Consider the following 27,973-nt stretch of genomic DNA (forward strand, 5'->3'; position numbering starts at 1 on the left):
CCCGCCCCGCCCCGTCCGCGGCCCCCTCGGGCCGTACCATCCGCCGGCCAGCCCCGGCCCGCTCCAGCCCCTCCCCCCGTGCCCAACATGGCGGCGGCGCAGGGCAGCTAGCGGCGGGCACCATGCACTTCTCCATCCCCGAGACCGAGAGCCGCGGCGGGGAGGGCGGCGCCGCCTACGTGGTGAGGGGCGGGGGCGCGAGTCGGGCCGGGCCGGGCGGTGCTGGGGGCCGGGCGGGGGGCTGCGCTGCGGTCGGGCCCTGATTCCGGGCGGGGCGGGGGCGCTGAGGGCCGGGCCGGGCCGGTCTGTCTGTCGGACCGGGCCGGACGGGTGGGTCTGTCTGTCTGTCTGTCGGACCGGGGCTCAGGATCTCCCGTCCCCCCTCACCGAGCGCTCTGCGCGCAGGGCCCGCGGCTGCCTTCCTGCCCCGCCTGACGCCCGGCCGGGGCTGGGCTCGGTGCTGTCCGCCAGGCCTGGCGCGGGCGGGCTGGGCGAGGCGCCTGCTGCGGGCCGGTCCCGGTCGCGGTCCCGGTCCGGTCCCCGCCTCACTGGGCTGTGCTGGGGCGGAGGCTCGCTGCAGCCCCTGGCCGGAGCAGGCCCTAGACCCGTAGGGCTGCCCAGCCCCCTGCGCTCCTGGCGGGACCAGGCCTTATCTGGACCCTCCCTGACAGGTGTGTGTCTAACCAGCCGCCACTGGCAGCCCTCGGGGAGCCCGCGCCCCCAGACATTGCCCCCCAGGCCGCGCCCCTAGACCGCCCTGCCCGGAGGAGGCTGAATGCATGCGGCTCTACTTACAGAGCGGGCCTGTCCTGCGAAGCAGGGACTCTGGGCAGGATGGCGGGTGGGGCGGTGATCACTGAACGGGAGCTCCCAGTGCAGTGCTGTGGCCCAAAGCGCTGATGGATTGTGTGGGTGAACAAACGGGAATCCCCAGTGAGAATCAGCAGCTTATTTTACCCGTGTATTTGGAACTGGTGCGACCACTGCTGGAATACTGTGTCCAGTTCTGAGGCCCACAATTCAAGAAGGATGCTGGTGATAAATTGGAGCGGGATTTGGAGAAGACACAAGAATTAATAAAGGATTATTAATAAAGGATATTCCTTCTTGTGACAGACGCGAGAAGCTCAATCTACTAACTTGACAAAGAGAAGGTTAAGGGGTGACTTGATCCCATTCTAAGTACCTACATGGGGAAAAATATTTAACAATGGGCTCTTCAGTGGAGCTGAGAAAGGCCTGACATGATCCAATGGCTGGAAGTTGAAGCTAGACAAATTCAGACTAGAAAAAAGGTATACATTTTTAATTATGTGAATTACCCACTGGAACAATTTACCACGGGTTGTGGTGGGTTCTCCCATCGCTGGCAGTGTTTTAAATCTAGAGTGGATGCTTTTCTGAAAGATTTGCTTTAGGAACTATTTTGAGGAAGTTCTTTGGCCTGTGTTATACCGGAGGTCAGACCAGAATCATAGAAATGTAGGATTGGAAGGAACCTCAACAGTGCAGGGGATGGGACCCGTTGACCTGAGGCAGGACTAAGTATTGTCTAGACGGGTGATACTCAGACCTCAGTGGTTCAGGAGCCAAATTAGCAATCAACATTACCCAACAGGGCCACAGTAGTGTGAATTCTTTCTTTCATTTACTATAGTGCTATATATTCATGTTTAAACAGTATGATGGGGAAATATTTAGTTTATTATAATTCTCACAGCAAAATGACTGAGCGAGTATTATTATTTTATCCACTACAGTTGGTTAATGACACAGTAAAAGCATCCTGATTGGTTAATAATTAAATTGCACAGTGTTTTAATATCACGTGCTGCAAAGAGCTGCAGGAGACACATTAAAGAGCCGCTTGCAGCTTGCAAACCACAGCCTGAGTCTCACTGGGCTAGATCAGTGGCTCTCAACCTTTCCAGACTACGGTATCCCTTTCACGAGTCTGATTTGTCTTGCGTACCCCCAAGTAAGACCTCATGTAAAAACTACTTGCTTACAAAATCAGACATAAACATACAAGTGTCACAGCACACTGGTACTGAAAAATAGCTTATTTTTCTCATATTTACCCTACAATTATAAAATCAATTTGAATATAAATATTGTACTTACACTCAAATGTATTGTATATAGAGCGTATAAACAAGTCATTGTCTGCATGAAATTTTAGTTTGTACTGACTTCACAAGTGCTTTTTATGTCTCCTGTTGTAAAATTAGGCAAATATCAAGGTGAGTTGATGTACCCCCTGGAAGATCTCTGCGTATCCGCAGGGGTACTCGTACCCCTGGTTGAGAACCGCTGGGCTACACCATCCCTGACGGGTTCAGAGGTTTTTAAGAACTGTTTAGACAATGATGGTATTCCACAACCTTCCTAGGTAATTTGTTCCAGTGGTTAGCAACCCTGACAGTTGGGAAGTTTTTCCTAATGTCTTACTTAAATTTTCCTTGCTGCAGTCTAAGCCCCTTGCTGCTTGTCCTGGTCTCAGTGGTTAAGGAGAACAATTCATGACAACTTTTTACATACTTGAAAACTGTTACCATGTCCCCCCTCAGTCTTCTCTTCTCCAGACTGAACAAACCTAGATTTTTCAATCCCTCCTCAGAGGTCATGTTTTCCAGACCTTTAATCCATTTTGTTGCTCTTTTCTGGACTTCCTCCAGTTTGTCCAGATTTTTCCCAAAGTATGGTGCCCACCACAGGACACAATGCCTCAGCTGAGGCCTTAAATGATCCCAGTGGTCCCTTCTGGCCTTGGAATCTAATACCCCCCCATCTAGGGCTGCCGTGGGCCAGGTATAGTGTGAGGAGATACTGTCCCTTTCTGACCCTTCCGAACGCAGGGTGGAGCAAGACGATTAGAAGTGGCCGTCTAACTTCGCTGTCACATGCTGGTAGTGTCCTCTTGCGTGTTGCCAATGGTGCTGAGAGCCGGTGCGTTTTACTCTCCTGCAGGATTGAAGTGCACATACCTGAGGGTCCCTATGGAGGCTCACCCTCCTTCCTTGAGCTGCTGTGTCTGTGTTGCAGGCTGCAGCAGGGGCACTGTGGGTAAGGGTTGGCAGGCAGACTCCCCTTTACGTTTCTAGGGTAAGAGAAAAAGGCCATCGTTGTCTTCTTGCGGGCTCCCACAGAAATGTGTTAGGTAGCACCTGGTGCCACATTTGAGCATAAGTTTCCATCTGACGCCATCTCCTCTGGAAGCTATTAAACACTCCACACACGAATACATCCCATTTGCAGGGGCCCCAGGAGCCCCCATGGGCACTCCCCAGCTGGCTCAGGGAACGGCGTTCAGAGATTGAAAAGATCAGAGGAGCTGTGGGGAGCTCAGCCTGAAGGCCCAAAAAGCAGGTTCCTCAGTCTGGGCTTGGGAGCCTGACTGCATGCCCTCATTCTCTTGAAAGTTTTGGCCGGACTGTGCTGACATAACCCAGGCCTCCCCCAGCTGGCCTGCCCCGAGCCCAGGAGTGTGTGCTCGCACAGGAGCAGATGGTTTAGGAAGAGCTCCAGTCTCAGTCAGCCCCCACATGCCCGGGAGCCTCCATTCCATGCTTATTTACTGCACTCTAAATGTCTGCACCTTATTTCCAACTGGAAGTTTTATGGCTTTATCTGCCGGTCATTGGAGCACGTTTTGCCTTTCTCTGCTAGGATGAAGAGCTGTCTGTTTCCAGAAACCTTCTCCCCACTGGGATCAAGTCACCCCTTAACCTTCTCTTTACTAAGCTAAGTACGCTTGAGCTCCTTCCATCTCCCACAGTAAGTCATTCTTGGGGCTCTTCTCTGAACCCTCTTCAGTTTTGAGCACCCTTTAAGAAGCATGTGACCCCAGAGCAGTAATGGTCGTACCAAGGCAGCCACTGGATACTCCCCTCTCCTTGCGTTTCTTTGCATGGCAGGAGGTCCAAGTGCTATGGCAACAAAGCTCAGCAAGTTGTTCTCTAGCTCCTCTGACACCCCGAACAGGCTGAGCTGTGAACAGTAACGTCCCCCCGGAGAGCCAGGCCCCCACAGCTGCAGCCTTCCTGCTCTCTCCCAGCTCCAGCTTGCATAATCTGGGAGGGTCAGGGTAGGGATCTGCCGGGTCCTGTCGTGAACGGTGCCACGCTTCTCTCTGGCCCTTCAGGGCTGCTCTCAGAAGAGAGACGAGGACGGTGGCTTGGCCATTGGAAAGCACGGCGAGACCACGAGGAACCTGCAGTGGGGAGGATTGGCTCGGCTGTCCTTGCGTCACGCTGGCTTGGTGGTGGCCACTTGTGTCACTGGCACGCACAGCTTTGTGGTGCGCTCCTGAGTGTGTCCTTGCCCAGGCCTGAGGGAGGCCGGCTCATGGTAAAAGCAGCAAGGTGGCCGGGCCTAGCATGGTGCTCGGGCCTGGCCACAGGACCCCGCGACACAGCAGGAATTCTTCAGCTGCAGTTGGGGGCTTCCTGTTTGTAGGCGGTGCTCTTGGATTGATCCCCACCCGTCTGCCCTGTTCTCCTCTCCTGCAGCTTCCTGTGGGCGAGGCGGAAGGGGCTGTGCTTGCCAGGAGTGGCGTTCAGGCATGCTGACACCCATCGGGAGGCGCCCTGCTCTCTCGCTGAGGGCCATGGCCCACCGGTAGTGGTGGAGCAGCCTCGCCTGGCTCAGGGAGCATGGTTGTCCTGCTGACACTGTGCATGTGTGTTGCTGGGAAAGCCTGGAGGAACCTGTGGTGTTTGGCGGCTGAGATGACGCCCGGAGAAGGGGGCACTGCAGGGCACAGGATGTTCGGCTAGAGTTTCAGTCATGCCGCGCAGCTGTGCGGTGACCTCAGCGGGGTGTAGCTGTGGAGACAGGACGTTCCCATCACGCCACCAGGGCAGCAGTGGGGCCGGCTGCGTTGTGTGCATGTGGAGCCTGACTCCTGCTGGTCAGGCCACGGGGACTGAGCTGGCCCAGACCCACCCTGCATAGGGCACCTGTGTGCTCTCAGCAGGGAGTGTGGCTATGGCTGTCCCCAGCCCAGGAGGAGGCTCAGAGCTGCCATGGCCCGTCTGCTGTGCCGCCAGGAGCAAGTGAGTGCCTAGCAGGCGTTGGCTCTTGGGAAGGGCCCTGTGTGGAGACTGCCCATGCCATGTTTCACGCCCGCGTCTCTGCAGCTGGCTCAAGCGTGTGCCTTCTGCTCCGAGGGGACATGTCAGAGCCCTGGGGTGCCGCCACAGGCAGCCAAGCGTGGTCCTGGCCGGGGCAGCGAGGGGCACCCTGGGAATTCGGGGGCCTGGGTTTAGAGCTCTTTTGGTTGGAACTCACTGGGTCCTCCCCATTCGGGGAGGGGCTGAGTGTCAGACAGCTGTGTTGGCTGAGCCAGTCCTGACCCTCCAGGGAGGGCAGAGCCCCCAAAGTGTCCTGACAAAGCGCTGATAGGGCACCAGAACTGCCCCACCTGAGCTCCTACCTGGCCCTTAGGGGCACTGGCATGGGGGCACTGCCCCTGCTCAGGCTCTGCAGGCGCTAGAGATAGGGCAGTGTGAAGGGCCCCCTCCCTCCGTCAGGCCCCTGCGCTCCCTTTCTTCTCTGGCTGCCACGCTCTTCAGGAGCAAATGTAAAGATGCAGCTGCTGTGTGTTGAGGACTGGAGCAGTGCGGGTCGGGAAGGTCCAGCCTTGCCCAGGCAGCGTGTGGGCAGGGAACCCTCTGTCTCCTCCATGCCTGGCCTCCGTGGCTGTTTGGAATTTGTGCTGCCTGGCTCAGCGGGGCTGGAGCACACAGCTGACTCAGGAGTGGGCCAGCCATCCCCCAGCTTCCTGTTTTGTTCAGCTGGAGTGTGAACGCCCTCCCAGCGTGGCTGCTCATTGGAGGAGCAGGGCCTTGGAGCATGGGAGCAGACGCTGGGCTGAGGCAATGGATTTGGCAGCTTCCTGGGTGTCTGGTCCCCTGACTGAGTGTTCACACTGTGCCCGGTGCGTGCTCCGGGAACACTGCCCGCTCGCTCGGGGCTGGCGGCCAAGGAGCTGACTCATGGCACAGAGCCATCTCTGACCACAGGTGGCCCCTTGGGCTGTGCTGGGGGGAGGTGGGCCTGGGAGCTTCTGGAGTGAAAGCAGAGTGTACGCTGCTGCTTTGGTTTCTTCCTTGCCTCCCCGCTCCCCCGTTTGTTGGGGCTGGAGGGGTGTCCCTGTGTGCCTGGGGCAGTGTGAGTCCCCATCCTGCACGAGGGCTCAGCCTTGCTGTGCAGGGTTGAACGGGGCAGAGCCCCAGCTCAGTTGGGGTCACTCAGTGGCTTCTCACGGTAGAGCCCTGCAGCCTGCTTGGAGCCGACTGGACTGAACAGGGGTTGGGTTTGGGGTGGGTGCTGCCTTCTCCGGCCTGAGTGGTTGGTGTGGCTGTGTGACCAGCTCCTGCCAGCCATCGCCACCGGGCTCCGTGTGGAATTCATGTGCCGGGGAGCCGCAGCGCAGCCTGGGGGGAGGCCAGCAGGAGTGGGGCATGCAGCTGCTGGCCCACTGGTGCCAGCCCCACGGGCAGGAGGCGGCACTGACTCAGGTTCAGGGGAAAGGGTCGGGTCAGAAAACTCCCTCTCGCTGTGCATCTGGGTTGGGCTTAAAAGTTAGGCTGAGGCACCTCTACCTCCCTCCCTCGTGCAAATTGGACTCGTGAAGAGGCTGTCGCAGGGACACCATGTTCCCCACCCTCGTCTCTACCTGCAGAGAGGGGACCCATCTCAGTGGAGAGAGCGTTGTGGTAGAGTCTATTGCAGGACAGGGGCGCCTCTCAGGAGGGGTTCATGGGCCTGGGAGGACCTCCAGGGTCACCCTAGTCAGTCCCTGCTGTCACAGCCAGCCCCCTCTTCATCCTGCTCAGAAACCTACCTGGAGCCACCTTAAAACTTGGGGGGCAGACAACCTAGCTGGGTCCCAGAACTGCCTCGTCTCTGGCCTCTGGTTCCTCGAGGCTGATTAATCCCCGTTTGTTCATGTGCCAACCCCGACTTTTACCTTCAGCAGCTCTTCTCGCTCCCTGGAGTTGGCTGCCCTGTTGGATGTAAGAGAGCAGTCAGATCCCCCTCCTTGGCTGGCTAAGCACAGCAAGCTCTGCCAGTCTCCTCTGGACACAGATGCCCTCCGTTCCTTGTCCCTCCTGGGAGCTCTTCTCTGCACCTGCTCCTGGTTGAGTTGAGGCGCTCTCACCAGGCTTCCTGCTGTGGTCCTTGAACTGGGGACTCCAGGAGGCTGCCCCAACGCTGTGGGGAGCCCTGGACACCTCCAGAGCTGTGGGCTGTGCTGAGAGCTCAGTGCTGATGTGGGGTGGCCAGCGCTGCTGTTTCTCTTGGCTTGCGCCGCTGGGCAATGGGATGGGCGTGGAGGCTGGCCTGGCCTGTGTGCATGGGGGTGTTGTGCTCATGAGTGTGGCAGGGCAGCCGGAGCAATGAGCCCGCTGTGGCTGTGGGCTGGAAGCTGTGGCCACGCTCTGGAGGAAGGTGTGTTCCTACCACGGGCTCACTAGCACTCGGTGAAGACAAGGCAGCCTGCGTTTTCACACGTTCCCAGGTAAAGGGGAATGCTGGGGAGCCAGACTCCCGTGGTACAACAGTCAGTTCCTAGCGCAGAGAGGACCTCGCCTACCTGAGAACAGAGGGTTCCTCTTCCCGGTTGCACTGGGGCCATTGTTCATTGCCTGCTGGTTACCATGAGTCTGCCCGTGAATTGGCCCTGCCAGCACTGGCGCTGAGGCTGGCTTCCACACTGAGGGACAGTGAGATCTGACTTCAAAGCAGCACCGTTTTCTCCAGAAACTCTCTGCCTGACTCAGACAGAATCTCACCTGCTTGTGTCTCGGGCGGAGCCCAAATCTAGCAGGTGGATTTTAAATCCCCAAAGGTGTGTCTGAAACGAGCCCGAATCCTGAAGGCCAGTGGGTGGGTCGGTGGGCAGGCAGGGCTGTCAGTATTGCTCAAACTCCCCTGGCGGCTGCTGACGGCCCATTGTGCCGTGGCTTCCTAGCCACAGGACGACACTGTCCAGGCCCCCTGAGCTCCCCAGCTTGTTAGATGGAAATTAGAAGGAGCTGTCAGAAGGTGTGGGGTGCTGGGGCTCCCCTGAGTCTCTGCTAGACCCTGCTTCAAGTTATGTCCTTCCCCTGTTTGTACCACACCTGCTTCCTTGAGAGAGGGGATCAGAGTAAAAGGAAAGGTGGCAGCGAGCTCTCTTTCGCAGTCTTTGGGGTTCCCTTTTGAGGCATGACTTGTCAGCCAGTACAGCGTCTTTAATTGGGGTCTCCCTTCAGCCCCTCCTCTTGGGGCACCTGCTTTATAGCTGGTCCATTCCGCTTCAGGGGTGGCGAGGCCTGTGGCTGTGTCCCTCCTGGCTGACCTGTCTCTGTGGTCAGCAGCCCTTCCCTCGGGCAGGCTTTCCCTTTTTAAGCTCCCCCACCTCCAGGCCTGGTTAGTGCTGAACGAGCCCGGAAGAGCCTGTAAGCCTCCTCTCCATCAGAGTGAGGGTGTGTCCCTTCGCAGCAGGGTTGAATGCTGCAAGCTGCATGGGGACTGTTTAAACCCACCATAGCACCGCCTCACGATAATGTGCATCCCAAATCAGAAAAGACCGTAAGAGACCAAAAGAATGCCACCATGGCTTAACAGCAGAGTAATGGAGGCCTTCAGAGGCAAAAAGGCATCCTTGCAAATGGGGAAGTCCAAACCTACTGAGGATACTAGGAAGGGAAGCGAACTCTGGCTGGTTAGGTATAGCTGTATAATAAGGCAGGCCAGGAAAGAATTTGAGAAGCAACATGCCAAAGATGCAAACACTCCCAGTAAGGGTTTTTTAAAGTACATCAGAAGCAGGAAGCTGCCAAACAGGCAGTGTCAATAGGAGGATCTTACTACAAATTGATCAGTTAAACAGTCATAAGTCACCAAGAGCAGATGGTATCATCCAGGATGTCTGAAGGAACTCAAATGTGAAATTGCAGATCTGCTGAATGTGGGATGTCACCTGTCACTTAAATCAGTCTCTGGACCAGATGACTGGAGGATAGCTAATGTGATGCCTGTTTTCTAAAAGGGCTGTGCAGGTGATCCTGGTGATGATAGGGAGATGAGCATACCGGGTACATTGGTTGCAGCTACAGTAAAGAGCAGTCAGAGACACAGATGAACACGATTTGTTGGGGAAGAGTCTACACAGCTTTAAATCCTGCCTCACCAATCTGTTCGAATTCTTTGATGGGTCAACAAGCATGATTCTATGATTCTATGATGTGGAGAAGGGTTTCCAGTCAATATAGTGTACCTGGATTTTCAGAAAGCCTTTGATAAGGCCCCTCACCAAATGCTCTTAAGTAAACTGAGCTGTCATGAGATATCAGGGAACATCCTCTCATGGATCAGTAACTGGTTAAAAGAAAGGGAGCAGTGCAGTCCCCTAAGTATCTGTACTGGGACCAGTACGGTTCAGCATACTCATTAGTGATCTGGATAAAGAAGGGAACAGTGAAGTGGCAAAGTTTGCAGATGATACTAAAGTATTCAAGGTAATTCAGTCCTATGCTGACTGCGAAGAGTTACACAGAGATCTCACTGGGTGACTGGATAACAAAATGGCAGATGAAATTCACTATTGATAAGTGCAAAGTAACACATGCTGGAAAAACACTCCCGTATACAGATATATGTATATACATATGAACCATTAGGAAGGGATAAAAAATAAGACCGAAAATATCATCATGCCACTATATAAATACCTGGAAAACCCACACCTTGAATACTGTGTCCCACTCTGGTCATCCTAGCTGAAACCAGTATATAGAGTAGAACTGGAAAAGGTTCAGATGATCCATACGTGGAGAGACTACAAAAATGAGGGCTGTTCCGGTTAGCAAAGAGACGACACCAAGGGGCTATGCTAGAGCAATGACTCTCACCCTTTCCGGATGACTGGCCCCCTTTCAGGAGTCTGATGTGCGAACCCTAAGTTTCACCTCACTTAAAAACCACTTACTGCTGAAATCAGACAGAAATACCAAAGTGTGACAGCCACTGGTACTGAACAATGGCGGACTGTCTCATTTTTACCATATAATCATAAAATCAACTGGAATATAAATATTGTACTTACATTTCAGTGTATAGTAAATAGAGAAATGAAATGTTAGTTTGTACTGACTTCGCTAGTGCTTTTTATGTAGCCTGTTGTAAAACCAGGCAAATAGCTAGATGAGTTGATGTACCCCCTGAAGACCTCTGCGTGTTCCCAGGGGTACGTGTAGAGGTCTAGAAAATCATGAATGGGGTGGAAAAAGTGAATAGAGAAGTGTTATTTACCCTTTCCCACAATACAAAACCAGGGTCACCTGTTGAAATCAATAGACAGAAAGTCTATTAAATAGAAACAAGAGGAAGTACTTCTTCATAGAATGCACAATTAACCTGTGGAACTCATTGCCATGGGTTGTTGTGATGGCTAGAAGTACAGAGAGAACAAGGGAGGATCTCTCAAAAATTGCACTGTTCTGAACTGTCCCCCTGAAGCTCTGGTACGGGCCACTTTTGGAGGCAGGACACTGGGTATATGGACACAATCTGACTCTGTCTGGCAGCTCTTGTGCTCTTAAGCAGAGAGTGGAGGGAGATCCCACGGTTTCCACCCTGATAGGTCTGCAGATGCCTGACTCTGCTGTGTTGTGCTGGCCAGGGCGTGGTATGTTGTTGTCATGCTGTCTGGAGTGACTCACAACTATGAATGCCTCTCAGGGCAGACTGTCCGAAACAGGGCGGACACCCCAAGCTGGGGGTGTGTTCTATAATTAGATCTCACCAAGCCCGGATCACTGTAGCAGTCTTACCATGGGGTCTCAGACTGTCCCCTGAGCCTCTCCAGCCTATCTTGTCACCCAGACAAACTCGACTTTGTGCTAATGGTCACGTACACCACAAATCACACCACATCAGCTTGCTCCCAGTCCACTTACTCCAGATCCATTGGTACTCTTGCTCTTACACCAAAGACAACACTGGCAGCCAATTCTGTAGTAAACTAACTAGAGGTTTATTAGCTAAGAAGACAGAATGAGAGTAACTGAGAGTAAGGCAGGTAAAATATCTGTACAGATGAGTCATGGTCTCTAGCTCCAAATGGCGGCAGTGATGTAATAAACTGCCAGCTCCCCAAAAGTATTTTCTGGGTACGCAGATTGTCTCTAGGGGTCTCTGCTTTGCATCTGGTACTTCCATGTTGGAGTCCAAGCAGTTCAGAGATGAAGAATCTTTCTTTGCATCCATTCTTATATCATCATCTGACAACAGACAAGCTGACGGTTTCTCTGCCCATGCCGGCTTTGCCTTTGATGGAGATGATGCACTTTGAGCCTCTGACCTCAGGTCATCCCATGCCATGGCCATGTACTTTGGAGTCTGCAGCTTTTCTGATAAACTCCTTCATGAGCATTCCAGAAGGCTGCTTTGGTGTCTGCTGGGTGAGGGAGTTACCGGAGTATTTCCCATGGCAGTGTTTGCTGTTCCATGATGACAGGACAGGTAAGTAAAAACAGTGCCTGGAACATCCCCTTAGCTGCATGCAGTTCAAACACCAGATGCACTCTCCTACAGTTACCGGGGCCTTTGAACTACACTAATCCCCAAGTGAATTGACCTGAATACACTCTACCGGGAGCTGGTCTGCCAGCGTCACTTTTCACAAGGAGGGCAGTGAGTGTGCGCTGGGCACAGCCGGGAGGCTCTCGCGGTGGCCACAGGCTGTTACAGGCCTGGACTGCAGGAGCTGGGTGCTCTGGGAGCAGAAGAGTCTAGGCAGCACAGGTGCCTCGGGTGTGAGCCCCACTGAGACAGACGCAGAGGGAGACTTGTGCAATGTTGGGGAGCAGTGCACCTCTCCTGCAGCATCTGTGGGGACACTCACCAGCGCGGGCAGGCAGTCGGGTTTGTTAGTCGACGGCACGGCACAGCACAGCATAGGAAGTCCTTGGTTAGACGGAGAAAATCAAGTTACAGCATGGTCCATCCAGGTCAGCACAGAGCCCAAGGCCCTGACCCCTCTTTGTCCCAGCTCACGAGTGCAGCCAGCCCTTTACCACTCCCCAGCACCGCCCCGTCCTTTGTTCCCCAGCTGGGCAAACACTGCTTGGCTTCCTGCGGCCCTGTGCTGACCTGGAACTGCGTCTGGCTGGGCTCCTTGCCTGCTGGGGGCTGGACTGTGATCTGCGCTGCCCTCGCTGCTCCTTGCTGCCTCAGCGGCACAGCGTCTGCCCTGGGCTTCCAACGGACCCCAGCTTCCGCAGGGTGCCTGTGGGCAGAGCGCAAGCCGGCCTTGTCACAGGCTTTCTGAAAATCTAGGTACACTGTATTGAGTGGATCACCCTTGTCCACATATTTGTTGACCCCCTCAACGAAGTCTAATAGATTGACAAGGCATAATTTCCATTTAGAAAAGCTGTATTGACTCTTCCCCAGCGTTTTGTGTTGATCTCTGTGTCTGATCATTCTGTTCTTTACTGTCGTTTCAACCAATGTGCCTGGCACGGAAGTTAGGCGCATGGAACAGGAAGCATCTCAGAGAATGCTACCAGAAGGGTCCTAGACTTCAATCTCTTACCTAACAGCCTACATTTGGCCTCCAGGACTTCTCTCCTGTCCTTCCCTACGTCACTGGTAACTACATGTACCACAACCACTGCTCCTCCCCAGCACTACACATACGTCTGTCTGGATGTCTCGAGAGACCCGCAGCCTTTGCACCCGCAGTCACCATGCAGTTCTCCCGGTCATCACAAACCCAGCTGTGTTTCTACTGATCAAATCCCTATGATCTGTCTCTTCCTAATAACTGGGATATCATCTCCCCCCTCCCCCCTGGTAGAAGTACCCTCTGTGTGAGAGGATACCCTGACACCATCTGGAAGGAGGGTCCCGACAATGGGATCGTTTCCCTCTGCTCCAGATTGATGTTCTCCTTCCCTGAGACTTTCATCCTCCTCCATAGTTCAGAGCCTGTCAGAGCGGGGGCGGGGGAGCATTCCACTGTGTCCCGGAAAGTCTCATCTATGTATCTCTGTCTCCCTTAGCTCCTCCTGTTCAGCTGCTCTGGGCTCCAGAGCCTATACTCCGCCTCTGAGGGCCTGGAGCGCCTTGCACCGCGTGCACAGCCTGCCCACAGGCATGTAATCGTAACACTGCATTCAGTGCAATGAACTGCACAGCCCCCTCGCCGCTGCCGCATTCGTTTTCTCTGGCAGGGGAGTTTTTGTTCTTTGTGTGGTTTTTCCCCTTTGGGGCAGGGAGAGGGTCATTGGCCTAAGTTTAGAGAATGATTGTTAGGTGTATTGGGCTCTCATGCTCCCCCTCTAAACTCCCTCACAAAACTCCCGTTTGCCGGGCCTGTTCGCTAGCTCCCGCTATCGCAGGTAGCCCTTCCTCTTCCGCCTCTCAGGGCTCTTGGGTGCATGGGATCCAGGCCTGCTGATTCTAAAATATTTATTGCTAGTAGATGCCATTGAATATCCTCCTCTGTTACTAATGGACTGGAAAGTACTTCCTCATCCTCATGTGGTCTGACTGGAGTACCTCCTCCTACTGCTTCCCTAGTACAGAACAGAAATATTTACTGAACACTTCTCTCTTTCCTGCATCGTTATGAACATTTTCCCCATCTTCATCTAGTGATGGGCCTATACCATTGCTGGGATTTTTGTTCCTAACAATCTTAAAATCAAAACACTCTCCTTCCTATTGTCTTTGCCCTGGCAGCCCTAGATTTTTCCATGATGTCTTTAGCTTCCCTTATCAATTTTATACATTTCATAATTTCAAATCTATGTTGATTGCTATTTATTCTCCTTTTTTCCATGTGTTATATATTTATGCAAATAGCATTGTCCTTGTGTGTGGTCCTGATGCTGTGTGGCATGGCTGCCTGGCAGGCCACAAGCAGTGCACTGGGGCGTGTGGGGACAGCTCTGCACAGCGTAGGCCCTAGCATTATGAAATTGGAATGGGAGAGCAGACAGCAAAGGGCGTAATCACCTCCTGAGTTGGCAGCTGCTGATACGGGATGAGTCCTTGTCTGCATGGTCATTCTCTCACAAGCCTTTCTTCAGGCAGCCCTGACCCAAGCCTCTCCCAAGGGTAGTCAAGGAGTTGGCAGGCTCCTGACACTCTGGAAAGGCTTTAGCCTGACAATTCTCCTTGCCCAGGTCTCTGACTTATCTGCCTAGAAAACAGAGAGAGAGAACCCAGCCCAGCTAGAGGGAGAGAGCTGGGGGTCCCACGGTGGGGACTGGATGGAGCCAGGCAAAGCTGCTGCTTCCTGGGCTGGAGTTTCCAGAACTAGGGGCCAAGGAAGGATTGGTTTAATGAAGCATTTGATGCTGTGTGCCCAAGTACCTCTATGGGGGAGATTCTGAGAGCAGGCAGATCTTCACTCTCATGGGCCAAGACAGGTTGAGATTGGCTGGGGGCTGAAGCTGGAGAAACTGACACCAGAATAAGGCACAAATGTGAATGGGGAGGGCAATGGGGCAGATTTCCTGTACTTGGAGGCTTTACATCTGCCCGTGGTGTGTCTAAAGCAACACCAGGAGTCAGGGTGGGCGTGGGGGTCACCGAATGGCCGGCACAGTGCGGGGCTCGTATGGAATGGTCCCTTCTGGCCTTAGACGCTCTGAATTGAATCGGCGAGTCTCTGCAGTGAATCCCAGCCCGTCTGGGCAGGACTTGGGCTCGGGATCTCTGGGAAAATTGCCTGCCCCTAGGATGCCCCATTGCTTGGCCAAAGCCCTGCTGGGGTGAGGGAGGGCCTGGCTGGCTGTAGAGCTCTGTGCTCTGCTCCCTCTCGGGGTGACCCACTTAGCGGGTGCTGCTGCCTGCTGGGGGGAGGGAGGACGAGTCTGTTCAGAGGAGTCCAGCTGCTAGTCCCCCTCTGCTGGGTCTGGTTTCCCCCCACCCCGGGTCCACAGTCACCCTTCCCTGGGCTTTGCCTACACAGACCAGCTCCGCTGCCCCAGAGATACCAGGCCCTCTCCTCACCTGGGCCTGGCTCCTTCTGATCGGGCTGGAGCCTGCTGAGGAACCTCCTGCAGCTGCCAGGACTCAGCAGGCACTGGAGCCAGTCGCAGCCCCATAGCAAGACCCACGAGAGCAGGGAAGTGGGTCTGGGGGGGGCGTCCCGACGTCCAGCCAGCCTTGCTGAGGCCCTCAGCTCACATCCCTGCGGGAGGCCTGAGATTTAGCGGGGCCGGCCCAGGCAGAATGCCTCTGGGAGTGGGTGCGGGGCTGTGCCCTCCCGCAGAGCACATGCCAGGCCTTGGGGAAGGGCTGCCCCTTCTGCAAAGGCCCCCTTGTCTCCCTCCCCCCTTCCCCCCCGCAGTGGGCTCTGGGGTCTCTCTTCTCCCCTCGCGGTCTTTGGTGGGTTCCCTAGCTCTGCCCTGCCAGCTCCCCCCAGAGCTGGGGGAGGGGAGCTGTGCTTCTGACGTCTCCTCTCCCCCCTGCAGGCCTATAGCATCCACGTGAACGGCGTGCTGCACTGCCGGGTGCGCTACAGCCAGCTGCTGGGCCTGCACGAACAGGTGGGGAGCTCTGTCCTGCTGCCTCTGCCTGCCCCAGCCCTGTGCCCCTCCATTGGGGGCACCCAGCCTATCGGGAGGGGCTCTTGCCATTCCTTCTGGGCACGGTGCCCAGCGCCTCCCGGTGCTGCGGGCAGGCCTCTGCTCTCTCAGGGGCAGGGGAGGATTACGACCCATGTGGGGTAGGGGAAAGCTGAGCCGAGCGGCTAAGAGAATCAAGAGCCGCTGGGCCCCATGTCCCTAGGCTGCCCCACAGACAGCTCCTGCTGCTGTGGCAATCTATTGGCCGCTCTGGGCAGGACAAGCTGTGTGAGCGCTGCCCGCGGGTGAGGCAAGCCTGTCCCCCTGGGCTTTCATCCTGCCCGCCCTGAGCTCCTGGGAGGCGGCTCTGTGGCGCTGGGCCGTCTGTGGCTCTCCAGTTCCAGGGTCAGGCACAGATTTCCCTCACGCTCTTCGATGAGGCGTCCCGCAGGGCCCTGGCTAGTTTGGGGGACGGCCTCTCCCACACGCACTCGTGTGTTAGGGGTGCTGGAGTTAGATACCGTCCCATCCTCAATTCAGGGGTTAGAGGACGGTCCCCGGCCCAGGGGGAGTGGGGGGGGGAGAGGCTTGGGGGATGGTGGGGTCGGTGGCCCTGCTGTGGCTTGTCCCAGAGCCACGTCCCCGGGTGCTGCTGTGGCCCCAGCATGGCTGTGTTCTGTGCTCTCTTCCCAGCTAAGGAAAGAATATGGTGCCAATGTGGTGCCAGCCTTTCCTCCAAAGAAGATCTTCACCCTCACCCCAGCGGAGGTGGAGCAGAGGCGAGAGCAGCTGGAGAAATACATGCAGGCTGGTAAGCTGGCATGCAGAGAGCCCGCAGCGCTGGTAGCATCCAGTGTGTGCCCCCGCCCTGGGCAGCCACCGCATCTCCCCGCAGGCCCTGTAGCACAGCTGGGCAGAGCTGCACTCAGAAGGCCATTGCCCCCCTCCTGACACCCCCACTGGCAGAGAGCTGGCTGCAGGGCGCGGGGGAGGCTCTGCCATCGCTCCCGGTGATCACCGTGCACAGGGACGGGCTGGGTGCCCCTCTCCATCTGCTCTAGCTCAGCCCGGTTGACGGAGGCGTGTCGGGTGTGGAAGCAGACCTGGGCCATCGGGTTTGGGAGGTGCCTGTCTCAGAAAACCCACAGCAAGCCACTCCCCTGCTCAGGGCTCAGATGTGGGGATGCTGTGACCGCTCGCAGCCGATGACGCTGGGCAGCCGGGCCTGGGCTCTCCCTGGCTCCCAGTTTGGAGTCAACCCTCCATGCCCCAGTGCCCCGGGAGCCGTCCCTTCTACGTCCCAGGCCAGCAGATGTGGGCGGGCAGTTCAGTGGGTGCCTCCGTCCCTGTGGAATTCCTCACCCCCCCATGTGTGTGTGTCTGTCTGTCTGTTGCAGACCCACAGGATCGGGGCCACGGCTCTAGCTCTGGACCAGTCTCTGGGAGGCCCCTTCAGTGGGCTAGACTCCTGAGGGGTCTGACTCATCCCCTAGGGGAAGCCCTGCAGCTTCACCACCTCTTAGACTGGACCTCTGGGCTGCAACCCCCTGGTCCACCCTGTGAGCTCTGCCCAGCTAGTTCCAGTGAGGCAGACACTGGGGGAGATTTGTCCACATTCGGGATTTGTCCACATTTGCGGGACACTCTGCCAGCACCGGCAGACAGTCGGGTTTATTCATAGAATCCTAGCAGATGAGGGCTGGAGGGGACCCCAGCAGGTATCTAGTCCCACCCCTGCTCAAAGCAGGACCAACCCCAACTAAACCATCCCAGCCAGGGCTTTGTCCAGCCGGGCCTAAAAAACCTCTAAAGATGGAGATTCCACCACCTCCCTAGGTAACCCATTGCAGTGCTTCACCACCCTCCTAGGGGAAAAGATTCTCCTAATGTCCAACCTAGACCTCCCGTCCTGCAACTTGAGACCGTTGCTCCTTGTTCTGTCATCTGCCACCACTGAGAACAGCCTAGCCCCATCCTCCCTGCAACCCCCTTTCAGGTAGTTAAAGGCTGCTATCAAATCCCCCCTCACTCTTCTCTTTTGCAGACTAAACAAGCCTAGTTCCCTTAGCCTCTCCTCATAAGTCCTGTGCTCCAGCCCCCTAATCATTTTTGTTGCCCTCCGCTGGACTCTCTCCAACTTGTCCACATCCTTTTTGTAGTGGGGGGCCAAAACTGGACACAATACTCCAGATGCGGCCTCATCAATGCCGAATAGAGGAGAATAATCATTTCCCGTGATCTGCTGGCAATGCTCCTACTAATGCAGCCCAATATGCTATTAGCCTTCTTGACAACCAGGGCACACTGCTGACTCATATCCAGCTTTTTATCCACTGTTACCCCCAGGTCCTTTTCTGCAGAGCTGCTGCCTAGCTCGTCGGTCCCCAGTCTGTAGCACTGCATGGGATCTCATGGTCATGGCTGCCCAGGTTTACACCGACTTTTACTTCCCCCACCAATTCTTCCCTGTGTGAGCAGCAGGTCAAGAGGAGCTCGGCCCCAGCTGGTTCCTTCAGCACTTGCACCAGGAAGTTGTCCCAAACACTCTCCAAAAGCTTCCTTTCTCCGACAGCCCCTGCGTAACCACGCAGTTACTTCCGCAATGCGACGCTCCCTTCCTGGGCCTTTTCCTTTAGCAGAGGACCAGAGAACACCACTTGTGCCTCAAACCCCCTTATCCTTCTTCCCAGAGCCACGCAGTCTGCAGTGATCGGCTCAAGGTCACTCCTGGCAGTGTCATTGGTGCCCACGGGGAGCAGTAGGGAGGGGTAGTGGTCCGAGGGCTTGATGAGTCTCGGCAGACAGGCACACGGCACAGAGAACTGACGGTTACAGCACAGGCCGTTCTGGGCAGCCCAGCGACCCGCCCTGCTGTAGTGACCCGGGGTTCCAGCTCTGTTCCCCACCATCTGTCTGATCTCCCAGGGGTACCCCTGACTGCTCCCTGCAGCCCACACTGAACCCCCCACCCACAGGCCTTTCTTCCCGCGCTGGGAAATGCTGCTCGCCTTGCTGCCGAGAGGTGGGGCCATCTGCGGGCGTTGGCGGCCCGGTGGCCACGTCCCAGCAGTTGGATCTGCCAGCGTCTTCTCAGGAACCCCATGAGCTGGGACTTAAGGCCCCAGGCCACTAGGCACCATTCCTGCTTGCCCCAAGGGCACACAGTCCCTTTCCACCCACTGGGTAACTGCAGCACCCAGGGGAAACTGAGGCACACACAGGCTTCATAAAAACATTACAAAAAATTCCCCCTTGGTCACAGTTTGCGTGTGCACGCTCAGGGAGGGGCGGGTGCTGGGGGGAAGGGGTGTGCTCTCTGGGATGGGGGTGGGTTCCATGGGGGGGCTGCCGTCTCTTAGCTGGGGGGTGAGTTGGGGGGCACGCTCTTTGGGCTGGATTCTGCTCCCGCCGCCCGACACCTTGCCTTGTTCCACCTCTAGTGCGGCAGGACCCGCTGTTGGGAGGCAGCGAAACCTTCAACAGCTTCCTGCGCAAAGCCCAGCAGGTACGTGGGGTGCAGGGGGGGCTGTTTGCGGAGGACGGGGCTCTAGGGTGTCAGGGATCCACAGGATTGGGGCTGTGGTCCCAGCTCTGGGAGAGACTCTAGCTGGACCCCCTCAGTGGGCTGGACCCACGAGGGCTCTTGCTCTCCCTCCAGGGTCAGCCATACAGCCTGTGTGCCCAAGCCCGGGGCTCCAGCCAGCACCTGAGCTCTGCTCAGCGAGGCCAGCGGAGGCTCCTGGCAGAGACTGGGCTGCTCCCGTGCAGTGCCCTCCGACAGGGCGGGCCGGACGCCTGGCTGGGGGCACAGAGAGGGGAGGGTTCAAATGGCCCCATGTCCATCCCGGGGAGCCCAGCGCCCAGCCGTGCCGTCGTGAGCCCAGGGTCAGGCTGTCTCTGACCCTCCCTCAGTCCGTCCCCAGCTGACAGCCTCCAGTTTCCTCCAGAGCCCAGATGGACCCACCCCCCACCCACCCACGGCTCCCAGGCCTTTGCTGTCGAGCGGGGTCTCTGCCCCGCCTCCCTGCTGAGACCCTGCATCTAGGAGTCCCTGGCGCTGGCGTCTCTCTGGCCCCCTTGTTGATCTGGGGCAGTCTCAGCCCGTTCTGTAATGACTCCGTTCATTCCACCCAGACGGGGGGTGGCCCCCACCTCGGTCTCTTAGCCTGCCCTGAGAGCCAACTTAATCCCGCTCCTCCCCGGGGAGCAATGCAGCGTACAGGGGAAACTGAGGCACGCCTCAGCACTTGTCCCAAGTGAGGGTGGGCTGCGGGGGCAGGGCGCAGAGCCCACTCACCTTGTCCCCATGTCCCAGGAGACGCAGCAGATCCCCACCGAGGAGGTGCCACTGGTGGTGCTGCTCTGCAACGGCCAGAAGGTCACGGTCACCATCCTGACCTCAGACCAGACGGAGGATGTGCTAGAGGTAAGTGCGGCCTGGCCGGCTGGCTGTGGGGCACCTGGGGCCGCAGTGCTGGTGCTGGGGGCACAGAGGGGTGCAGTTGTGCTCTGGGGGCGCTGCCAGCCTGCCCACGAGAGCAGGAGCAGGGCCTGTGCTGGGTACAGGGCGAGCTCGAGGGGTATTTGCGCCTGCGCCCCACTCCCCTGGAGCGCTCCTGGGAGCCCTCTGCCTGTGTGCTGTCCGCCAGGCCACGTCCTCCACCCACGCCGCACAGCTCAGCCGTCCCACTGCACACCCCACCCTGCCCTGCCCAGTGGGTCCCTAGGGAGAGTCAGAGCAGGGTGTGTGCTTCACCTGCCACTGCCTACAACAGGGAGGCCTTCCCTCCCGCCCTGTCTGCAGCCCCCGTGCAGCCGGACACGTATCCTGTGATGCCCTGCAGGCCCCCAGCTATGCACAGACCGTCTGTGGGGCACCTGCAGCCACACTGCCCTCCCTCCCTCAGCTGTCTCCGGGGTCGCTCGCTGGCATCTGCCTCCTCCCCCACACCCATTTCCGAGGATGCTTGCCGGAGTCTACCCCCTCCCCTCGGTTGGGTGACATCTGCCCTCCCACCCCCGCCAGGCTGCCTCCAGCCCCTCCCCTACACACACAGCCCCATGCCTTCAGGTGCCCGACCCACCTCTGCACAGCTCTGTCCCCCATGCGCTGCCCCTCTCAGCACTGGCGCAGTGGCAGGCCCAGCTTGGGGGGATGCTGCTACCAGCCCCCGGCCCCCTGGACTCCAGCATGGCCCCCACGGGCTGGGCTCCGCCCTTCTGCCGTGTCCTAGGGAGACCTGCAGAGCCGCATGACCTAGCCCCAGGGTGGCTCTGCCGCAGACCAGTGCCACCTCCGGAGGGCTCTGGGTGGGACTGGGGAATGCTGCTGAGGTGCCCAAGGTCCTTGGTCCCTTGGCTCTGGCTCTCCGGACACAGCGTGTGCCCCCCAGCGAGGCCCCGCCCCCCGCGAGGCCCCGCCCCCTGCAGCCTGGCCGGCGGGGGCAGGACGCAGGGGCTGGCAGCCGAGCCTGTTCCTCGCAGGGGGGCCGGGCGGGCTCGGGGATGCAGGAGGAGGTGACTGTCTGCTCGCCCCCAGGCCGTCGCCTCCAAGCTGGATCTGCCCGAGGACCTGGTCGGCTACTTCAGCCTCTTCCTGGCGAGGGAAGCGCAGCCTGGAGCCTTCTCCTGTGAGTACCCGCCCAGGCGCGGGCCGGGCGTGGGGGGGGGGGCTCCCTGGGACAGCCGAAGTGCCGCTTGGCCGGGCTGACGCTGCCAGGCTCAGTGCTGCTTTTCCTTGGCAGTCGTGAGGAAGCTGCAGGAGTTCGAGCTGCCGTACGTGTCTGTCACCAGCCTCCGCAACCCCGAGTACAAGATCGTCCTGCGCAAGAGGTGAGTGGCCCTGCCGGCCAGCCAGGCTGCACGTGGCTCCTCCCGCCCGGGGCAGGGGCCTCGCTGGGCCAGCGCGCAGCCCCATGGCTGCCCAGTGCCCGCCCTGCCAGCAGGTGCCCAGGCCTGTCCCGGGGCAGCGAGGAGCAAGGTCTGGGGGCCTCTCGCTTGGGGGATGGGAACATTCCCCGCCATCTTCTGGGCACTGGGTTGGTTCCAGCCCTGCCTGCCAGGGCGGGTCAGGCAGCCCCTGCTTCTCCCCATGGCTCTCTGCAGCACGGCCAGCTGAAGTCAGACTCCTGCAGAGACTTTACCTGCTTAGGAGCAACGCGCCCTGTGCATCTCTGCAGTGCGTCCTTAGCGAGCACGGGCAAGGCACGCTCACGTCAGAGTCCACATCGGTAGGAGCAACGGCCCCAAGATGTCGTGCTCTTCCGAGATCCACTTCTCTCTGTGTCTCTCTCTGAGACGCCTGTTCTCAGCAGCACCCTTAAAAGCCCATCTGCTCACGCTGGCCCTTTTGTCTCTTGCCGTCCGTGCTCTGTGTTCACCTGCTTGGCTTGCTTTGGTTTCCCAGGTGTGCGAATTGCCTCCCACAATAACGTTGTCTCTGTCAGAGCCGCCATTTGTGGGTTGATTCCAGCCAGTTCTTGTTAAAGTAGACAGTCTCCCCGAAGCAACATCCATGACGCTTGGCCATGCCTCGCTGCCTTTTACACTCAATGTGCATAGAGAGCAGGGTACCCAGGGTAAACCGAGGCACCAAAACCTGCCCTGTGCACCATGCCTCGTTCCCTTCTCCACTCAGCCCGGGCTGCGCTGCAGAATGACGTGGGTGTACCTGCGTTGTGCAGGGGGTGAATAACCCACACCCCTGAGCGGCGTGGTTACACCAACCTGTGCGCCGGTGCAGGCAGTGCCTTGGCTCAGCTACCACCCCTCAGAGGTGGTGTTATTAAGCCGATTTGAGAGCTCTCTCCAATCAGCTTAGAGCATCTCTACCAGAAGCTGCATCAGTGCTGCTGGGAATGTGTGGTGTAGACCTGCCCTCAGTGTGTATAGTGAACAGGGTAAACTGAGGCACGTGCATAGACCATAAAAAATCCCCAAACGTTCCTTGTCACACCTTGGGCCGAGCCATGCCTGCCCAGATCCTACCCTGCCGCCCACCTGTCTGAAAAGCCCTGGGTCCCACAGGCTGGGGCAGGGCCTGAGGGGCTGGAATGTGGGGCACGGCCCTGCCTGTGCCTCCTGCCTTGAGCAACGTCCATTCCCCAGTGTGTGACTAGATCCCCCTCCCCCCTTATTCTGGATGTTTGTGATGAAGTGGGAATTATCGGTAATATTTGTAGGAAGCCTGTGTGCGCGCCTCAGTTTCCCCTGCGTGCTGCATTGCTCCCTGGCAGGTGGGAAGGTCTGGGAGCTCCTGGGGCAGGCTGAGACACGGGTGCGAATGGTGCCTGGCGGCTGGGGCCTTCGGTCCCGGCTCATGGAGTTCCTGAGAAGATGCTGGCAGGTCCCAGGGTCTGGAGGTGGCCACCTGGCCGCCAAGCCCCAGGGAGATGTGGACTCTCTGGAGTGGGCTGAGCTGCGTCTCCAGCGCGGGCACAAAGGACTTGGGAGGCGGAGTTAAATGTGGGCTGCGAGGAGCAGTTGGGGCCCATCTGAGCTGGGACAAAGATAGGCCAGAGAGATGGCGCTGAGCTAACCAAGGACTTCCTGTGCTGTGCCCAATAAACCTGCCTGCCCGTGCTGGCGGTGTCCCCGCAGATGCTGCCGGAGGGTGCGTTGCTCCCCAAGATTGTAGAAGTCTCCCCCGAGTCTGTCTCCGTGGGACTCGCTGGGCAGAGCTCACGGGGTGAAGCAGGGGCTGCAGCCCCCCTGGTCCGGTTTCAAGGGGTGGTGAAGCCACGGGGCTCACCCTGGGGGAAGAGCGAGGGCCCTTGGGCGTCTGGCTTAGTGAAGGAGCCTCCCACGGCCTGTTCCAAGCTTCCTGTGGGTCTGTGACAACGGCGGCCCAGGACAGTGCCTGGGCTGGGGTCACTCCATGGGGCTGGGAGTGGACGGAGTCCTGCTCCCTGAGTGCCACTCAGGTGTGTGGTCCGCTGGGCCACGCTGCCTCTTAGGTGGGGGGCCCCAGCCAGGCGTGGGCCAGGAGCCGCTAACCACCATGTGCTGCCTCTCTCCTAGTTACTGGGATTCCTCCTATGACGACGATGTCATGGAGCAGCGGGTGGGGCTGAACTTGCTGTACGCGCAGGTGAGTGTGTGTCCGAGCAGCCAGGCCTCGGAGCCCGGCCCGGCCTGCCATGGCTGCCCCTCACAGCCTCTGCTCCTTTGCAGACGGTCTCCGACATAGAGCGCGGCTGGATCCTGGTCTCCAAGGAGCAGCACCGGCAGCTCAAGTCCCTGCAGGAGAAGGTCTCCAAGAAGGAGGTGGGTGAGCGGGGTTCATGCTGGCACTGTGGGCTTCAGGGAGGGCCTGATGGGAGAGGCCAGGCTGGCTCTGGGTCTTCTGCCACTGGGCCCACTCCTTTGCTTCCTGCTGTGAGAGGGGCCCAGCCTCCCGCTGTTCTCCAGCAGGGCTCCAGGGAGCAGCTGGGCAGAACTGCCCCGGCCTGGGGAGTGAGGGTCCTTGGGCCTGGGGGGGCCAGTGCTGAAGCTGTGCCTGGCTCTGCCTGCAGTTCGTCCGCCTGGCACAGACGCTGAAGTACTATGGCTATCTCAAGTTCGACCCCTGCGTCACCGACTTCCCCGAGAAGGGCTGCCACGTCGTCGTCAGCGCCGGGAACAACGAGCTCAACTTCCAGGTGCGGCTGCCCAACGAGCAGATCAAAGAGGGCAGCTTCAAGGTGACGCGCATGCGCTGCTGGCGGGTCACGTCCTCGGTGAGTCCCTCGCCCAGCGCAGCTCAGGGCAGGGGTGCGGGGCTGTGGGGCAGAGGTCAGTGCCAGTGTACCTGTCGCTGTGGGGGAGGATGGATGCACCAAGGGCAAGTCATGCCTGACCAACCGGATTGCCTTTTGTGAAGAGGTGACTGGGGAAAGCGGTGGACATGATATACCTTGACTTTAGCAAAGCTTTTGATACGGTCTCTCACAGTATTCTTATCAGCAAGTTACAGAAGTATGGGTTGGATGAATGGACTATAAAATGGATCGAGAACTGGCTAGAGCATAGGGCTCAACGAGTAGTGATCAATGGCTCCATGTCTAGCTGGCAACCGGTCACAAGCGGAGTGCCCCAGGGGTCGGTCCTGGGGCCGGTTTTGTTCAACATCTTTATTAATGATCTGGAGGATGGGGTAGATTGCACCCTCAGCAAGTTTGCAGATGACACTAAACTGGGGGGAGTGGTAGATACCCTGCAAGGTAGGGATAGGATACAGAAGGACCTAGACAAACTGGAGGATTGGGCCAAAAGAAATCTAATGAGGTTCAACAAAGAAAAGTGCAGAGTCCTGCACTTAGGACGGAAGAATCCCATGCACAGCTATAGACTGGGGACCGACGAGCTGGACAGCAGTTCTGCAGAAAAGGACCTGGGGGTTACAGTGGATAAGAAGCTGGATATGAGTCAGCAGTGTGCCCTGGTTGTCAAGAAGGCTAATGGCATATTGGGCTGCATTAGGAGGAGCATTGCCAGCAGGACGCAGGAAGTGATTATTCCCCTCTATTCGGCATTGGTGAGGCCGCATTTAGAATATTATGTCCAGTTTTGGGCCCCCCACTACAAAAAGGATGTGGACAAGTTGGAGAGAGTCCAGCGGAGGGCAACAAAAATGATGAGGGGGCTGGAGCACAGGACTTATGAGGAGAGGCTGAGGGAACTGGGCTTGTTTAGTCTGCAGAAGAGAAGAGTGAGGGGGATTTGATAGCAGCCTTTAACTACCTGAAAGGGGGTTCCAGGGAGGATGGGGCTAGGCTGTTCTCAGTGGTGGCAGATGACAGAACAAGGAGCAACGGTCTCAAGTTGCCGTGGGGGAGGTCAAGGTGGGATATTAGGAAAAATCTTTTCCCTAGGAGGGTGGTGAAGCACTGGAATGGGTTACCTAGGGAGGTGGTGGAATCTCCATCCTCAGAGGTTTTTAAGGCCTGGCTTGACCAAGCCCTGGCTGGGATGGTTTAGAATCATAGAGTTGGAAGGGACCTCAGGAGGTCATCTAGTCCAACCCCCTGCTCAAAGCAGGACTAACCTCAGCTATATCATCCCAGCCAGGGCTTTGTCAAGCCTCAGCTTAAAAACCTCTAAAGATGGAGATTCCACCACCTCCCTAGGTATTAACCCCTCAAAGCCCACCTGGATCTAATCAATCAATCAATCAAACAGACAGACAAACCCCCAACTGCCAAACGGTCCCTGTAACTGCACCAGTCACAAGCACACACCCACACTCAGCTGTAACTTGCACCAGTCACACACCTGGTCTCTCAGATACTCCCCCCTCTAGCACAGCACACACAACACAGCTCCCCTCACGTAGCACTCACCTGGGCTCCTCTGGGACAGACCCCAGGCAAACTCCCTCCTTCTGTTTGCCGGGGTTGGTCCTGCTGTGAGCAGGGGTTGGACTAGGTACCTGCTGGGGTCCCTTCAATCTTCTAGGATTTTGATTCTAGGAGTCCGTGCGACAGTGCTTGTTCCTGTGGGGACCATGGGAGAGGGGTCTGGTGGGGGGACCCGTTGGTGTGATCGAAAGGCCAGCTGGGGGGGCTGGGCAGCCTCCGTGTCCTGTCAGACACCGCGTCCCGCAGGGACTCCGGCTGGGGGACAAGGGCTTTGCTGGGTCTGGGGGTGCCCCGTGACCATGTTGGCGTGTGTGCTTCCCTCTCCTCTTCCTCAGGTTCCCATGAGCAACGGGACGTCGGGGAGCAGCCCGGGGAAAGCGGAGGTGAAGCTGGAGCTGGCCTTCGAGTACCTGATGAGCAAGGACCGGCTGCAGTGGGTCACCATCACCAGCCCCCAGGTAGGGCCAGCCCTGCGCTGTTCCCAGAGCTCTCCGGCTGGCTGGGTATGGCTGCGGGGCGGGAGGGGGAGTGTCCGGGGACGGAGGCGGTTCTGGGGGCTCTGCTCCGCCTCTGACAGGCGCTGTCTCCCCTCCCCAGGCCATCATGCTGAGCATCTGCCTGCAGTCCATGGTGGACGAGCTGATGGTGAAGAAGTCCGGAGGCAGCATCCGCAAGGTGAGGGGGCGGCTGGGAACTCGTCCCTCGTGTGTCCTGCTGCCACAGCCTGTCTGGCAGCAGCCCCTCACTATCCCCTCGCCCCAGGCTCCTCAGCTGGGCTGGGCTGGGCCTGCTACCCTGGAGGGCGAGGGGTTTTCCCGCCGCCCCCCGTTCCCCGCCTCTCGCTGAGCCGCTCTCATCTGCTTTGCCCCCAGATGTTCCGTAGGCGAGCCAACGGGGCCCTGCGGCGCTCCGACAGCCAGCATGCCGTGAAATCCCCCCCCCTGCTGGTAAGTGCCCCCCAACCCAACCCAGCCCTGCCCCGCCCCCCCATGTGCCCACTCTGACCCAGGTCTGTCCCCGCAGGACTCGCCCGATGGCAGCAGGGAGCCCGTGCTCAAGCTCTCGGTGAGTAACTCGCAGGGGGCTGGGGGCGCCTGCGCGGGTGCGTGCGGCTCTAACGCGCCTGCCTCCCTGCAGAACAAGCTCACGGCGGTCAGCCTGCGGGGGATCAGCCAGCCGGCCGCGGCCAGCGACGGGGGCGCCGACTTCCACGGCAACTACGCCTTCGAGGGCATCGGGGACGAGGACCTGTAGCCCCAGCAGCCGGCAGGCGCCGGTCTCTAGGCAACGTAGGACCTGCAGCCCGGCTCTCGCTGGGTAACATCCACCTGCCCCTGCCCCCCCCGGGACCGGCCACTGCCTTGGGGGCAGCCCCCCTGGCTGCGGCTGCCCAGGCTTGGCCCGGGGCACCCGTTTCACGGCGGGGAGGGGGAGCCAGGGATCAACACTGACCCACACGCAGCCCCAGGCGAAGCTGGGCCGGGAGCCGGGCTGCAGCCGCACCGGGACCAGCGCTTGCAATTAGAGCCCACCTGCGAGGGGGCTGCCAGCGGAGGGGAGGGGGAGGCCTGGGGTTGTTCCCATGGCAACAAGCTCACCTCCCCAGCCTCCACCAATGCCAAATTAGCAGTTAGGTCTTTGCACAAAGAACTGTGGCCGAAATCCAGCCTGCCGCCTCTAACCCGCTCGTAGCCGCCAGCCAACCCCCTCGGCTTCTTCCCTGTAGCGCCGGGCGTGGAGCATTAGCAGACATTAACCCATGTTTACACTGCAGCAATTAAAGTGGCTCATGATTGGTAACTGGTGTCTGGCGTGGAGTCCCCCGGCAGTAATGGGGGGGGTCAGCCCCGGGGTGACAAGGGGCGGGCAGGCAGCAGCGCTGTGGGGCTAGAGGGGCAGCTGGGCCCCTGGCTCCCTCCCTTCACATGCCCACCCTGCTACTCAGCCAGCTGGGCCTGGCAAGACTGAGCAGGGCCCGGTCCCGCCTCTCCGGGGACGATGTGGCCATAGGGTAGTGCCCATGCAGTGCCCTGAGCAGCCGCCTGGCCTGTCACCCCC

The 27,973-nt window shown here is 58.2% G+C and overlaps 1 protein-coding gene across 1 annotated transcript; it reads left to right on the forward strand.

Moving 5' to 3' along the window:
• The first annotated feature begins 19 nt into the window (after nucleotides 1-19).
• On the forward strand, nucleotides 20-27,937 carry SNX17 (sorting nexin 17). Its single transcript, XM_067550537.1, has 15 exons — nucleotides 20-182; nucleotides 15,486-15,560; nucleotides 16,272-16,389; nucleotides 19,019-19,083; nucleotides 19,894-20,004; nucleotides 21,118-21,208; nucleotides 21,323-21,410; nucleotides 23,598-23,667; nucleotides 23,751-23,843; nucleotides 24,092-24,295; nucleotides 26,251-26,373; nucleotides 26,513-26,590; nucleotides 26,788-26,862; nucleotides 26,939-26,980; nucleotides 27,053-27,937. The coding sequence occupies exons 1-15, from the start codon at nucleotides 123-125 to the stop codon at nucleotides 27,167-27,169; spliced, it is 1,410 nt and encodes a 469-aa protein (XP_067406638.1). The 5' UTR covers nucleotides 20-122; the 3' UTR covers nucleotides 27,170-27,937.
• Nucleotides 27,938-27,973: the final 36 nt, after the last annotated feature.

Source organism: Emydura macquarii, unplaced genomic scaffold (genome assembly GCF_026122565.2).
Source record: "Emydura macquarii macquarii isolate MOO-44397 ecotype Brisbane River unplaced genomic scaffold, CSIRO-AGI_Emac_v2 contig_1300, whole genome shotgun sequence".
Lineage (NCBI taxonomy): Eukaryota > Metazoa > Chordata > Testudines > Chelidae > Emydura > Emydura macquarii.